This window comes from Xenopus laevis, chromosome 8L (genome assembly GCF_017654675.1).
Source record: "Xenopus laevis strain J_2021 chromosome 8L, Xenopus_laevis_v10.1, whole genome shotgun sequence".
In the NCBI taxonomy this organism is placed as follows: Eukaryota; Metazoa; Chordata; class Amphibia; order Anura; family Pipidae; genus Xenopus; species Xenopus laevis.
This window is the reverse complement of record NC_054385.1, coordinates 98,649,014-98,665,058: the sequence shown is the minus strand read 5'-3', so window position 1 is coordinate 98,665,058 and position 16,045 is coordinate 98,649,014. Positions and strand designations below refer to the sequence as shown.

Genomic DNA, 16,045 nt, shown 5'->3' with positions numbered 1-16,045 from the left:
CTTGTCAAATCTTCCTCCTGTCAGCAGTTGTCAGCCTTTACTCTTGGAAAACATAGGCAACAGTTATTTAATAATGTTCCATTTCTACTTCTCAGTAAATTTTGTAAGTATAACAAAATAGGTTATACAGTTTTTGTTTTTTTCTTTCCTAAAAGATGCATTTTAGAAGTAAGCTATTTGTTGTTTCACATGGATTCAGGCCTTGCATGATTTCTTGCATAATCAGTTAAACCCAAATAACAGGTTTGATGAGAAGCTGGGAGGAAAGCAGTTTTAATGCAGCCCACTCAATTCATTGAAATATTCTATCCCCCCATACCTTGCACCTCAGTTGGTATGCAATGTACATGCATCCCCCTCAGGCAAAGAATGTATGACTTTCCTTACCTGTGTTTTTATTTACTTTTGTTTGCATTTAATGAGGTATACAGCTTGCAGCGCTCACATGAAAATTCATGCATCGGCAGAATTCACAAAAAAAGCAGAAAGCAGGGTTTTGGGGGTTTTTTTTTTTGCAGTAAAAGTGGTGTTAAAACTAGTGTCAATACATTGTTCATATTCACAACAGAAATTTGACACAATTTCAACTCTACAGTTGTCACGAATAGCAATTTTCATCATTTGGTAAAAGACAGTTCACCGTCAATCTTGTGAATTTGCATTGAAAAACAATAATTTTAGCAATATTTTTCCTCCACATTTTTTACATGGAGTAACGCTCACTGAAACTGTCCCCCTGTCCTCAGCTATGCAATGCTTATTCCAATTTCCATTCATCCCAATTTCGGAATTGAATTCCCCCTAACTCGTGTCTCATTAATGTATGAGGTGCTGTTATTAGGACTGCCTGTACGCACTTAACTGCTTCTTCTCATGTAGGGTAAAGGTACTACAAACCTCACTTATTCATATACTTACTGGATAATTGGCCTTCACATCTGTATAAGTGGTTTATCCTCTATCAGTGCCGCCCAACATTGAACAATGACCTTGCATTATTTAATGGCAGTCATACTTTTTCTATACATACCAGTGATGGAAGTAACATTATCAAGAATTTTGTGAGTCTGACATGTTTGTCTTTGTGTTAGACAATGAATTACATTAACTTTAGTTTTCCACATACAAGTGAGATGAAGAACTATAATTAGAGCTGGAAAAAAATGTGATTGCAGCATTTTATTCTTATCTAACATTGCTTCTTGGGATGTTTAATCTCTGCTCATTTTCTAATGCAAAATTAAGGCAAGCAAAGAGCAATTCCAAAACTAGACTCTCTCTCGTCTAGCATGACCAGCAATTCCATAGATTCAGTTTCACTTTTGCTCCTCGTTGTCATTGGTGAACTTCATTGCATCCAATTAGAACCTTTAAACTTTTGCAAGTAGAATAATTAATTAAAACATTTTAATTCAGTCCCTACTAGTGATCCAAGAGAATGCCCACAGGACATGTGAATATATTCCTTTCTTAAAGGAACAGTGAAAAATAAAAACTGTGCAAAATAAAAAATGTTTCTAATATAGCTAGTTAGCCAAAAATGTAATCTGTAAAGGTTGGAATGAACAGCTGTCTAACATAACAGAACACAACTGCTCTTTGGGCTCTCTAACTCTGAGTTAGGCAGCCACTTGAAGAGGGGGCACATAACTGTTCAGTGAGTTTGCAATTGATTCTTATCATGCAGGACAGATTCAAAAGCAAACAGTTATTACACATGTGGCCTCCTCAAGTCTCTAATTGGTTACTGCCTGGTAAACAATCAGTGTAAACCAAGAGAGCTGCAAAGCAGGAAGTAGTGTTCTGGCTATTATGTTACACATCCAGTCACACCAGCCTTTATACATTTCATTTTTGTGACTAACTATATCGAGAACATTTTTAATTTTGCACAGCCTATCTATTTACCTTATTTTTATACTGAACAATTCCTTTATGGTAAAATCCTTTGTGCCTTCTAGATATTCTAATATACTGAATACATGTACAGAAGAGAATACACATTTGTAAATGCAGAGTTCTTTATCTAAATCATGATATTGTTGTAAGCATATCAAGTGAATGGGTTATCTTTTCTCATCTTTTCTCCCAGACTGATAGCCACTACTCTAGCCATTCCAGCACCAATACTCTTTCCAGTAATGCATCAAGTGCACACAGTGATGAAAAATGGTATGACAGTGGAGACCGTTTAGATTCCGACATAAACAGTTACACCTACATTCAAGGAACATCTGCTGACAGTGGAATAGACACCACCTCATATGCCATCAACCATGTTAACGCCGCCTCTCACAGCAACTCTTCAACCTCACCACGTTCTGGTCCTCCAAAGGAAAAAGTAGCCCCTCTGTGGCATAGTGTCAGTGATGTTGGCTTAATCTCTGATAGGACTTGTGACAGAGACTCACATGCATTAGATGTTAAGCGGGAGTCCCCTGTGGCTATGGACAGTCACACGAAGAGTCAGATTGGCTCCAAACCCTTAACAAGAGAGAACAGTGCCTACAGCCTCAGTGATGCAGCCTCTCACACAAGGTATGCAACTATTTGTAGGTATAATTGTGTGTATTGTCACATTGTCTTCCTGTGGTGTCTTCAATAACGGTGGTGGTTCAACACAAACTAGCATTTTCCTTCTGTATAAAACATTTTTAAGCTTGAGCATCAGTATGGTTATGGGAAAATCCAACTCTTGCCTTTCTTCCATTCTTCCCCTTGGTTTCCCTTTCAAATACCAAACTTCAACCTTCAAGAATTGCATAGATTCATTAGTGCAGCCTCCCCGGTAAAAGTGTTGGGGTTTATTTACAGAGCTGTTCAAAAATAAGAACAGCAGAGCTACTAGTATTTGACAAAGCCTTGAAACATATTTAAAAAGGATTTTCTCATGAGTAAGTAAATGTGTTCCCACATTGATATATTGCTAGACATGCCTAAATTGAACTGTCTATCATAGACATGTATTTCATGATAATACAGCTCTACAATGCAGTTCGCTCGTCAAGCAGTAGGCTAAAAAGTTTATTATTCATTTATCGTTTAAAGGAAATCTTAATAGGTTTTGTTAGATTTAAATATGTGTTGTCAGTTCAGTCACATTTGTCTTTGTTGTCGCACAAAGTCTAAAAGGGGAAAAGAGACATTTAATACCTTCATTTTAAATGTTTTTGTTGTTGTATTAAAAGGCTTGTATTACTGGCATCAGTCAGTGGTGGAGCCAATTATTTAATCCATTGTGCAGCTGGCATCAGTCAAAAATTGAGGCAGTTAATAAAGAATTCTTTTTGCTGGCTTCTGAGTATTATATCCCTATTAGAGATTACTTCGCAAATCATAGTGACTAAGGATGCACCAGATCAATCCCTTTTGGAGTTGATGCCTGTATTCTTAACAAAAGATTTGATCAAATATTGAACCATAAAATGGAACCCTTATTTGCTTATAAATATATAAAGAGATTAAAAACTTGTATCATCTGTTATCACACGAATCAGTTTGGCTGAATCTATATCCGACAAAAAGAGCCGAATCCTGGATTCGGTACAGTCCCTAAAATAGTAAACTTAAGAGAGATTTTTTTTTGTTCTTCATTGGATTGTGTACAGTCCTGCTCTTCCATTTTTTGTCTATTTTGTCTATGTGTTAAATCAGGTCCATAAATTGCTGGCTGGTGACACTGACCCAGACTTTTTCAAAGTAAAATTTCCCTTTGAAAATGATTTTCAAAGGGTTACTAAACAACCATTAAGAATAGCTTTCTCTCTGTCCTTTTCCCTTAGCACCATGAGTTCTCGGCACTCAGCGAGTCCTGTTATTTTCACTAGTGCCAGAAGTTCCCCCAAGGAAGAGTCCCATTCTTCTACTTCCCCACAACTTGCACCTTCTTTCTCCTCCTCTTCCTCCTCCTCCTCTGGTCCTAGAACTTTCTACCCTCGTCAGGGTGCTACCAGCAAGTACCTGATTGGATGGAAAAAACCTGAAGGGACAATAAACTCTGTGGGCTTTATGGATTCAAGAAAGTAAGAGCCCTTCTGCTTTTGTTACAAAATCCTAGATGGGACTATAGCTTTCAGTATTAAATTGCCTACATCTATAGCAGAACAGTATCTTTTGCTAGCAAATAGCATCCCATCACTAATCTTGCAATGCGCACAACTTAACCCTTTCACGCTATTTTGCATGAATCAAACCTAATGTGCTTAAGAATCTTAAGAATGTAGCTGATAAGATGCTAAAAGTTCAAATAGGTTAGTTGCCAAAATAAAACTTCTACCAGGTTTCTTCCGTTAACAGGTATTCACGCATTGGTGTGATATCTATAACAAAGAAAATATATTCCTTTCCTTTGCTTTAGCCGTTTCTCAAACTCTTCACTCTTGATTCATTGTTCATGTTATAACAAATTTTCATGAGTTTTTGACCTCTGTTTTCTTCATTAAAGACACCACCACATTGATTGTAATGACATGCCTCCACCAAGACTCCGTGCATCAATCAGAGATCTACAGGCATCCCCACAGAGGGTGTCTACTGTGCAGGAGGAGCTTAAGAAACTCATAGAATTAGACATCCCACTAAGTGGATCAGAAAATACATTAAAGGTATGCTATAAGTGAAACACTAACATATTTGCAAGATGTATGACTAATTTGCTGTTGAAAGACGTACTCATAAAGATTACTTCTGTTCCAGGTTACTGCATTGCCTCGTATCTTTATCCTTGGGCTAAATTCAGTGGCTGGCTAAAGATTGATTTATAAGCAATTTAAAATATCTAAAAAAAAAAAAAAGAATTGGTTTGAGCTGTTATGAGAATATTTAATCCTTCCTTAAAGCCCTTGTTTTATCACAAGACATTCCTTGTTGAGGATCCAGTGTTCATATACAAACCCTAAACACTCCAGGTGCACTCTTCTTGAGTGCATAAACTCACCTTCAAGACAAACTTTTCTATTAAGACATTTGGTATGTCTGCAAGTTTAGGCAACTTTATATGCCTGTTTTAAAGTTTGTATCTGTTGATCTAGAGCCTACAGATGTCCTATTCTACACAAGAGAAGTTTACAATCTCTGTGGTGTCTTATTCATTCAGACATAATTCCATAAATATCTAGGATATCTTGGAAAGCAAATATTCAACTGCTACCTTTGCTTTCAGGGTTTTTTTAGGAGAGAAAATAGTATTTCTTTCCAAATTATACCCTAATTGGCCTTTCATTTTGATCCCACATGTCGAGACCCACAGTTTGAAAACCGCTGGCATAGAGGGTCCTTGCCAGAATCCTCTGGTACCATGCAGTGCAGAAACTTTTCAAGGTTCTTCTGACATGAGAATAGGAGGCTGTACTCAATCAGTGGGTGGAAGAAGGTTCCAGAGGTTTAAACTGTTCTTGGTGTCTGAGGAATGAAGCGAGTAATGGTGCTTTAATAAAGTTTAAACCAGTTGGCTCATTGGCCAGAGCCATTAAGTCTTCTACTGTTAGCATAAGGGTGGCAACGTTTTCAGATCTTCTTTTTCTCAAGGGAATTGTTAAAGGAGACATTTTGTGTAAAAAGATATAGAAGAATTGTGTAGTGGTGTTTCGGCTGATTTATTGAATACTTCTGCAAAAACCCTGATAATCCCTCCCTTCTTTTCCACTTCCTTCTCCCTGAATTCCCAGGCTGTGCAGGGGAGCCAGCAGCACTCAGCTCATTCCACTGTAGAACAGGAACCAATCAGCAGCTAGCAGGACCTGATAGGGAACTGAAGCCTGTCTTTGATTGAGTGACTGTAGGGCTGTGATTGGCTGTGCCCCTCCTACTGTGCTTCTGGTAGGGACCGTTAGGACACGCCCACCCCTCATTTGATACAGGGACCAGAGAACATCTATAGGGAGCTCAAATAAAGGGGCTAATTTAAAAGATAATAATTTTAGCACCATGTAAAAGAACACCATTTATTACTCATAATTGCCTAACAAATTAGGGGGTTTTCATGTATCCTATATGTCTCCTTTAATTCAAGAGAGAAAAAGAAAAACTTCTTTAAAATGCTACTCATGAAAACTGAGTCATTATCCCTACTTCTTCCTGGACAAAGGATATTACTGCCCTCAGGTTACACAGCAAATGTACATTTTGCTTGAATTAAGAGCTTAATTTACAGTTTAAAAAATCAAAACCTTTGCAGCCCAGAGCACTTCAGCATATTTTATCTGGGGGCAAGCACAGTTCCCATGACAACCATGCCCTAGACTCCTTCCCCATGTGTTCATAAAACCAAAAGAAAGTCTTGAAAAATAATAACAGGTTATGTCAGCATGTCAAAATTCTGTTTCTATATCAAGTTCACTCTGTATTCTCAGAAATAGGACAGCTAAAAACAAACTGTGGTATATGTGGCACAGGGGCACCATTTAATATTTCCCCACAGGCTTACTAGGTACCTATTCTAATCATAATTTCTAACCTTTATGGAACAACGCTCTGCATGTTGATGCAATCCATGTCCCAGCTTGCATTAGCGGCAAGCTGGGAGGGCCAAACCAATAGATCAGCCCAACATTGCCCACCTCAAGGTTGGAATACCGGTGAAAGATTTGTTTGTTTGGCAAGGTCTTACCTTTAGGAATGAATGAAATGATTGGGGCGACTAACTATAGCTATTAAATATTCCCCATAATATCAACATTCATGTTAAATGGGAAATATGACCAGCACATAAACCCAGTAGGATTGCTTTGCCACCAGTATAGATGTACGCAGCTTAGTTACCATCAAATACAATCTACTGTTTTATTATTACAGAGAAAAAGGAGAGTGTGGGCCCCTCTTTGGTTTATATCTGAATCCTGAATCTTTCACACAGTATTTGGAAACTGAACCCTAATGGTCATATGCAAATTGGTGTTTCTTGCGGTAGAACTTGTCGAGCCACACCTGCCAAAAGTTGTCAATTTTTGTGGTTTTTTTTCGGTTTTGGTTTGGTCAGGCACTTGGATTCAGCCGAATTTACATCCAGCGGAAAAAGGCTCTTAACCCTAGATTTAGTGCACCCCTAATATTAACTCAACATTGTCTTTTTGAAAATTAGAAATATATCTGCTGTGCTACAACCCACTGGTACCATAGCAGACAAGAAAAGGAACAGCTTAATCAGTGCAAACCTTCCAAATGAGTTCTAGATGTATCCCATATAGTAACTGAGCTTTGTCACAATGGTTTTATAATACGGCATAAGTCAAGGAAACGGTTTTATGTTAATATTTCAGGCCTTATAGGCAAAAACTTTTATATGTGGATAAATGGAAACAATTTAGATCTTTTGTTTTTTCAGCAGACCCAGAAAACGGCCCATTCTCATTTTGAACAGATCACACCCCTCAGTCTCCATCATTTTGCTTTTTATATATCTTTTATTAGGTTGCCTTACCTTGGTTTCTTTTTTTCATCTAACCTAATCTGATTGCTGCTTCACAAAATTTCATTTTGTGTGTCCCTTCTGATTTATAAATCATAACTCCCCCTTATTTTAGTGTTTCCCTTACCTTGCCATTGAATGAAGAACCTTCAACCATAAAATGCTGTTTAATGTTGTCTGCCGGAAATAAGTCTGATACGTCTCTAAAATAGTTTTGCGATTCTGCAGTTTCCATATTTTTGCAGGGATACTTAGTCTAACTGATATCTTTTTTCTGTAGGCCTGTTGTTAATTAACATCAAGTTAAAGAGTAACCCCTCTTATGTTTTATCTTTTCTTTCTACAAAAGACACCGTTTCCCACAACTCCAACTACCAGACGATCCCTGCACAGGACACTATCAGATGAAAGCATTTATAGCGGGCAGCGAGACATGCTGTATGTCAATTCAAGGGCTTCACTTCTGGATCAAGCGCTTCCTAATGATGTCCTCTTCAGTAGCACCTACCCATCTTTGAACAAGTCAATATCATTACGGAGACCTTCATATACTCTAGGAGTGAAATCAGTACATGGTAAGAGTTGTGGCGAGACAACTTCAGTAGGGATGCACCGAATCCACTATTTTGGATTCTGCCGAACCCCCGAATCCTTTGCGAAGGATTCGTCCGAATACCAAACGGAATCCTAATTTGCATATGCAAATTAAGGGTGGAAAGGGGAAACATTTTTTACTTCCTTGTTTTTTGACAAAAAGTCATGCAATTTCCCTCCCCGCCCCTAATTTGCATATTAGGTTTCTGATTCTGATTCCTGCTGAAAAAGTCAGAATCCCGAACCGAATCATGGATTCGGTGCATCCCTAAACTTCAGTCCACTTCAGAATGCAGAAACGATTAAACTTGTCCCACTGCAGTTCTCAATTCTGGAGGTAGGAAGGAAACTACAGATGTTCTGTTGCCTCCGTTGGCTCCATTGACCTAGCAGCTGCTTGCCCTGTTTTCTTAAGTGCCCACATGCACAGCAGAGTAAAATGTTGCAATTAGACTCGGTCCTTAAGTTTTTTTCCATGGGCTGATGCATTTTTTTCCTAAAAGGAGCACCTTAGTGATTGGATTTACTAAATTGGTGGCTAATTTACTGGAACCCCCCCCCCCCCCACTAGATTGGCTACACCGTAGATTATTTCATAACAACAATTGTAACATTTGCTTCCACTATCCTATAAGGATGCTACTGCATTCCAAGGTTTCTCAGAGACCTTAGATTTGTATGTATGTATATTTTAATTTGTATAGCACTCCTTGAGGCAAAGCGCTGTACAGCAGAACAATAATTTAGTAGAAGAAACAGGGGGTCATTACAATACTAAGTTCAAATAAGTATAAAAATACAATACACATAAATATAAAGTAAAGTTACAATACATAATAAATGCTTATTGCTCCATAGGGCTTCTAATAGGCTTGGTCCTCAACAAATATTTTGGCTTTTATCTACAACGTAGTCATAGATTTCATTAAAGAATAATGACATTTATGAAGGGTGAATGTTAAAGATAATGGCATGTAAATGTGAAACAAATTCGAAAAATAAATGTATCAATCCTCAGTGTTCCTTTGTAGAGAGAGAGAGAGAGAGAGAGAATGCAGCAAATTTTATACTGACTTTAAAAGCTGCAATTTTCAGGCTTCTGTTCTATTTTGGTTCTTTTCTATGTGCTTAGCAACAACAAACTTACATCGTTTTAATCAAAATGCATATTAGCAGTCTTGTGCTTTAGCCATTAGTATCATCCATTTGCAATAAAGTCATTATAATTAGCTGTATTCAATTGTATTATATTTGCCAACAGGTCCTGATTGACTCACTGTAACTGCTGTCACTCATCTATGGGTTATCTGTTTCTTTATTTGCTCACAAGGTTTTGACACAAGCAAAGGACCCAATACTTATCTGTACACTAGGTTTTCCACATGCAGAATATGCAGATTTTGTCTCATTTTTTTATAACTATTTATGAGTTTTAACATTTTTTCAAAAAAAAAAAAGGAAATTACAAATTAAGAAAAAAAGGGAAAGGGAAAAAAAAAGTTACAAAAAAAAAAATACTACATGGACTTAACACATTAAAAAAGTGTTGATCCGTTGACACATCTAGCTGTGAGGTAATGCATATTTTAAATGTGGTTGAGTCTTTTATATAGTAAAGATCATTTGGGGGTCAACCAGTTAAAAACCACAACCCATCGTGCCGCTCCCAGTATTTGAGTAGCTCCCTGTGGATACGTTGAGGTTTTGTGTCTGGTAAGCACAACCGTACTACTGCTGGAGTAGAAGATATCGTTGTGTTAAGTATTTTTAATGCCATCTGAAAAACGAGTCCAGAAAGCGTTCACTATAGTTCAGTGCCACCCACAAAAACATAAGGGTGAGGCAAAGGGGATGACTGTGTGTTTCTAGGGAGGGGTGATGTACCACATGGAGAGTACTTTATAAGCCCTTTCTTTAATGCTTAAATTGGGAGACAATTTTTGTAGTGTCTCTCTCTTTTTTTTGTACTTGCCAGTGTTTGCCCTAGAAGCAAAATAGAGCTCAATTTTTAAATAAAATGTTTTGCTTGCTTAGGTGAGTTTTCTGCTTCTGATACTTCCCTCACTGACATCCATGATCAAAGGAGGCAAGCCATGCCTGATCCTGGCCTCATGCCCCTCCCAGATGCTGCCTCAGACCTTGAATGGTCAAATCTGGTAGATGCCGCAAAAGCATTTGAGGGTAAGTTTTCTTTTTAACAAGGTTCAGAGTCCCAGGGTCGTAGTTATTTGGATTTAGGTAATTTTGAGGGTAGAAGAATGATTGACTCGGCACAGTGACCAGACATTTAAGTAGATGTGATTTTATAGAGGAGATGAATACACGTACAAGAGGTAGCTGGTGGCAGATTAGTCAGGGGGAATTTAACTAGGCCTCTATTTCTGAGGAAATTAAGGGTTGGTAATCATCTTAATTTTGAGATTGCATATGTATTGATGAAGCAGGTTAGAGGTAGTGGTATAGAAGTAAAAGCATGGAGAAGAAACAAAGTTAAGGATATGTTTAGAAATAGATTTAGTGTGGTTTAGGGGTTGCAATATCGGCAGTTGGAGGACTGGAAAGAATGTTGTACGGTTGAGTTTTTGGAAGAATTACATGTTCTTGTGAGCCTTATAAATATACTCATGGAAGTAATGGGCTGGGAACTGATATACAGTGTGTGGGATGCCAGTAAAAGAAAAGGGTGGAACATATGAAACGAAGACAGAAATAGGCTTTAATTTAGGAAATAATGCCCAAAGTATACTATGGCTTTAATCCAAAACGACATGCTTCCAGTCCAGGAAGTCTATGTGCCCTTGGTTTTTCAACCCTTGCTTTCTGTTTCAATATACACTTGAGCACTCCTCTTAAAACAACATATTTCTGGTATATTTCTGCTCTTTCCCCTGCATCTTTTACTGGTTCATCAGTGACTTGTCCAGTGCAAACAAGAAGTCCTCCCAAATATTTCTTTGATTTCCACTTGGTACTGCACTGCATGCATCTCACAGGCCTGTGTGTGGGTGTATACACAGAATAGGCAGAGAGCCAGTTAATGAATTAGCTCCAGTTTTTTTTTTTTGCAAATCCACTAAGTCCAAATTGTTTGTTTTTGTTGACAGTACTGATACAACATTATATTTGACTGACCTATATGTGGCTTTAATTTGCAGTGATCCACAATCTTTGCCTTGTAATTATGTGCCTGTAGCCATCCACAAATGTGTATAGAATTGCACATGCACAAAGTTAGCTCTTTTGGGGGGGGGCAAGCTAAGATATAGTGATATCTAGTATATATATAGTGATAGTGGAATATTTTTGGATGGGAGGTCCCTCCCATGTGAGGAAGGAGAATTAGCAGTAAGGGAAAGATATCTACTAGTTTTTAGCCTTTTGGAATGCAAGTCTCCTTTTATCATCTGATATTTGCGTGTGTGTGTGTTTATATATCTATATATTTATATACATATTATATGCCTAGAACAAGAGGTTAGCAAAGTGAAATATGTATCTTGATTTTCGAGGAGAAGAGTTAATATAGCAACATTTATTTAATTATCACTTAGACCTTTCTGGAAGGTGTGAATGCCTCAAGTTCTTCTCCTTCCTCATGGCTTGTATGTTTGGAAAATGGTAAATTTTATTGGTTGTGTATTTTTACATTTCTAATTACTTGGCTTGGCTAATTGCACTCAATATATTTCCCATGAGGTCCATTTTTGTACATTTAAGGATATTCTAAGATGATTATGGATGTGCTTTATTATAGTGCATATTTGGATAGAGTTTGACCGTGTACAATGTGAGGTTACTGCAAAATGAGAGAAGTAGGTTTTTGATCATAATTGTGTCTCCTGCTGCAAATGAGAAAATTCAAATACCCTCAAATGAGACCCCTTTCTTCCCAAATTTAATTGAAGGTCTTTTCTTTGTGTTTCTTTTTTGTCTTTACAAGATGAAGAATTTAATTTAGTTTATCTACAGTTGTTCTTGTGTGATTGTTCCCTCTAGTAATCAAGCTTTCATTTTATATTGTTGTAAGGAAATGAGCTTTGCCACCCACACAGCATAAAACCATATTAGGTCCGTTACGTGTAGATATGAAGGTTTAAGATTACAGAAAGGAGGGGCAATTTCCAAAGAAAATAAGCCAACGGGTTTGTTTTGTATTTTAACCAGTTACAGTATGTAAAGGACGATGCAGCAGGCTTTGGTGCCACTACTGTTCTAGTGCAATTTCTTTATGAAACAAGTGTATCCAATGTTCCCCATTTAACCATAAACCTTGACACAGTGAAACAGCAGAAAACAAGTTTAGTGTCCTGTTCTAAACCCATATCCTGCACAGAATTTGCTTACAAAATCAATATGGATAGGCTTGGGGTGGGATGGAGTGGTAGTTGTAGTTTTTGGATCAACTAGAATTGTTGATGGATTGATCCTCTAACATAGAGGACATACACATTTATGTTGGCAGATTATGGTTTGGTACGTAGGTTAAGACAAGTGTCATTGAGAGAAACCATTTTGTGTGCAATTAGCTGTTACATTCCATCTGGATACTTTCATACTAATCAAAGTACATTTGCAAGTGAAGGAATTTAAAGGACTTGCATGTTTAATCCTTGCTTCTGTTTGTATATATATATATAGTTCAAAGAGCCACATTCTTTACTAGTCCCGATGAAGACCATAGACCTGGGAGCACTGAATCCTTGGGTGACCAAACAGAAAGCCAGTCTGCATCCCAAGCCAACACATACTTTGGGTAAGCTAATAAGTAATTGCCAAGTAAATGCATATCTCTATACTTTATCTCTGTATACACAGAAGTTCAGCACAATTTATATTAATGTTTTTATGTTAATGTTTTGGGAGAATTTTTGATGGTCTTTAAGGGCTAACAGTGTCAAAAGATGTAGGATTTGTCCTTAAAACTCTCCTAGTATCCAGTGCCATGCACATTACAGTAGTTCATAGTTACAGTACTAACACAAGAGTATGATATGCTGCCTGCATCTGGTATATGGAGAACCATTTTTTTTGCAGTTGCCTTGAAGGTGATCATTGTGGTCTTCATTCATTTGACAGGAAAGATTCTCCTACAACGCTTGCCTCCAAAGTGGAACAGCTAGAAAGCATGCTCAAAATGCTCCAGTATGATTTGAAAAAGGTAATTTATAGAATGGTAATATCTGCCTCACTTTTATATTAATAAATGAAGAGAACAAAAATCTCTCCATCATTCTCAATGATTTACTATTGCCTACGAACAATGCACATTAAATAATGTCATAATATCATGTCGACTCTCCTTCTGCTCTAGGAAAGAGAAGATAAAACCAACCTTCAGGCTGAAGTGCAACTTTTACGAGAGGACAATATGCGCTTGCAAGAGGAATCCCAAAACGCTTCGGCCAAGCTGAAAAAATTTACCGAATGGGTTTTCAACACCATAGATATGAGCTAAGGGCAGGTTTGATCATAAGCAAGCCCATCACTTCTCCATAACTTAGCACTCTAGCTTTAACTGCTCCTGGATCAAAATGTACACATAACTGAGAGCCACAACCTCTATTTATCTGTATGGTTTCAGCAACACATAAATGCAGCTTCTTTTGATAACTACAGAAAGCAGTACAATTGCCATGTTTGGCTGCATTTCAAGCACTAATTGCAATGAGTGTAGCCAACCCTGTGCAGAAATGTTTCATTTTACCTGGTTTATATCACTTCATATTATATTAACCTAAGAAAACGACAAAAAATAAGGATGATTTAAAGGAAAATTGTGCATTAAAAGATACTTCTTATCAAAGATCCACAAATCTTGGATTTTGATATTTTTCTCCCATTAGAGATGTTTTAACAGTTCATTTTTCAATTGCTTTATGACAGTGTTCCCCTCTGCTAATGGGCAGCAATAATAGGTATTTTTTTTATAAGTCAAGTATTGAACAGTCCTGTATCATCTTATTGATCTTCTGTAGTCCCGATGTTAAAGTTTACAGAAGATGAGGCCTACAGATTGAGAATGGATATCTGTGAGCGACCTTTAGCATTTACTTTTAGGCGTCATTATTTTACTATGCTTATGGTACTATGGTCTGTAGCAAGTGCCAGGGTATGTGGCTTCCTTGCTTTGTCTATAAAGGAAGCCTGTCTGGATAAGACAATGCACACAGGGCCCTGATATTCCAAACTTGCTGTTGAATACAATACCAACACTGGTGAAACCTAGATTCTTCTTCTTCTTTTTTTTTGTCTTGCTTTAATTTTCTGGTGTATTACACAGAGCACTAATATGTTATATGCATATTAAATCACAGTTTCCTTTTTATTTTTTATTTTTTTTACGCAGTCACAAAAAGTATAACCTAATTCTTTAAACCAAGTTGTGGGTTTGAATATTGCAGTCTCGTATGACATTGTTCCTTCTGCTTATAAATTCTACATTGAATAGTGTAAAAATGTATTTTAGTAATTTGATATTACTGCTGCATAACATGATTTTAAGGGATGATATGTTGCTACATAGCCTGAAAGGGGGCATTGTTTTAATATATTGCAAAAGAGGGTATTACTTTGGATGTAGTAGTTACTAGATATATACTAAAACGATTCAATGTATAACTATTTCTAAAGACATTATTTAAGTGCATTATAAACCCTATATACTACAACAAACACAGATTTCGGGAACTACAGTTCTCAGTGAGTGGCTCAGACCCGAGGACTTGGCTCACACGACTGTCTCTTCTAATAAACCACATTCGTTTGCCCACATGCATTTTTATTTTACAGCTGGACAATGCGAAACACAAAACACACAAAAACAGTTTGAAATCTGCCTAAATTTTGAGAACTGCTCATTATATTTGCTATGAGAATCTATGTAGGCAAAGAGATATTTATATTTTGTAAGAAAATTTTTCAGTGTGTTATGCTTCGTCAGTAAAGTTTGTGACACTGAAAAAAAATCAATAAATTGGATTTTTTTCCTTTACAATGTTTGAAATGTTTCTAATGGTCAAGTGGCATGTACAGAAATAACCTATTTCCCTTACACAGCAGTTTGAAAAGCTTGCAGTCCGATGGTTATTCCCCCCCCTTTCGGGATCATTTGTAGAAATGCTATAATGCTGAAACAAAGAGTGTTTTAGTGTCTTTTTTTAATAACTGTATGAAGGAGATTTATATTCTAATGCTTGATATCATTTGTAAATTGAATCTTTTGCAAGGCTCTCTCTAGAGTACTCTAATGTCTTGCTCTGAGTTCCTATTTTGAACAGGGAGTTGTTAAAGGCAGGCTATTTATTAGAATTTTACAGCAAATTCTTTTACCAGAGTCTCCAGAGAAAACTTGTAAAATGACAACAATAAAACTGCTTTTAAATTATGTTTGTACTGTTTTTTTTCTTTGTATTGATTTCTTTTTATTTATTTCTTTATTTAAATACTTCGGGCAACATTCTTTACCACCCTTTTTCCTATTGGGTACTAGCAATTCTGATTGGAGAACAAGGTCACAACCTAGTGCACGGGACCAGAACCATATACAGTGCCTGTATATGCCATAGGATTCCAAACTATGGGGGTGGCCCCACAGCGGAGAGAGAGAGAACAAGAGAGAGCAAAGAAATCCGCACTTTTGTGATAAAAAAGACCTATGAGTGCGGATTTCTTTGCTCTATTGATATATGTTCTAGCACATATATATATATATATATATATATATATATATATATATATATATATATATATATATATATATATATATTTATAAAATAGTCATGTTCCAAGGAATGACGCACTCCAGGACTTCATAATGAGATCAAGCAAAGTGAAGTTTATTTGTCAACGTTTCGGTCCAGTCTCAAGACATAAAGGTGCCTGAAATTATTAAATGACACTAGTACATATAGAAAATTGGAAAATAATCCCGGTGAAATTTTTCAAAAAAAATTGGAAAAACTTATAGAGAAAGCTGAAACAGAAGGAATAATAAATAGAACAGAAAAGGAATATATTATAAGTAAATATCCGGTAACTCCTGTTTTT

At 36.8% G+C, this 16,045-nt stretch overlaps 1 protein-coding gene across 6 annotated transcripts in view; it reads left to right on the top strand.

The window, feature by feature from the left end:
* Nucleotides 1–15,383, top strand: part of sipa1l1.L (signal induced proliferation associated 1 like 1 L homeolog) — a 155,703-nt gene extending 140,320 nt beyond the window's left edge. For 4 of the 6 annotated variants that reach the window (XM_018231085.2, XM_018231081.2, XM_041573296.1 and 1 more), the window contains 8 exons: nt 2,093–2,538; nt 3,783–4,022; nt 4,445–4,604; nt 7,755–7,980; nt 10,034–10,180; nt 12,638–12,752; nt 13,034–13,157; nt 13,311–15,383. In XM_018231085.2, coding sequence (XP_018086574.1) covers nt 2,093–2,538; nt 3,783–4,022; nt 4,445–4,604; nt 7,755–7,980; nt 10,034–10,180; nt 12,638–12,752; nt 13,034–13,157; nt 13,311–13,454 — 1,602 coding nt within the window. In that variant the 3' untranslated portion in view covers nt 13,455–15,383. The remainder of the gene's footprint in view (nt 1–2,092; nt 2,539–3,782; nt 4,023–4,444; nt 4,605–7,754; nt 7,981–10,033; nt 10,181–12,637; nt 12,753–13,033; nt 13,158–13,310) is intronic. The other 2 variants (XM_018231086.2, XM_018231087.2) reach the window with 2 other exon arrangements.
* The last annotated feature ends 662 nt before the right edge of the window (nt 15,384–16,045 follow it).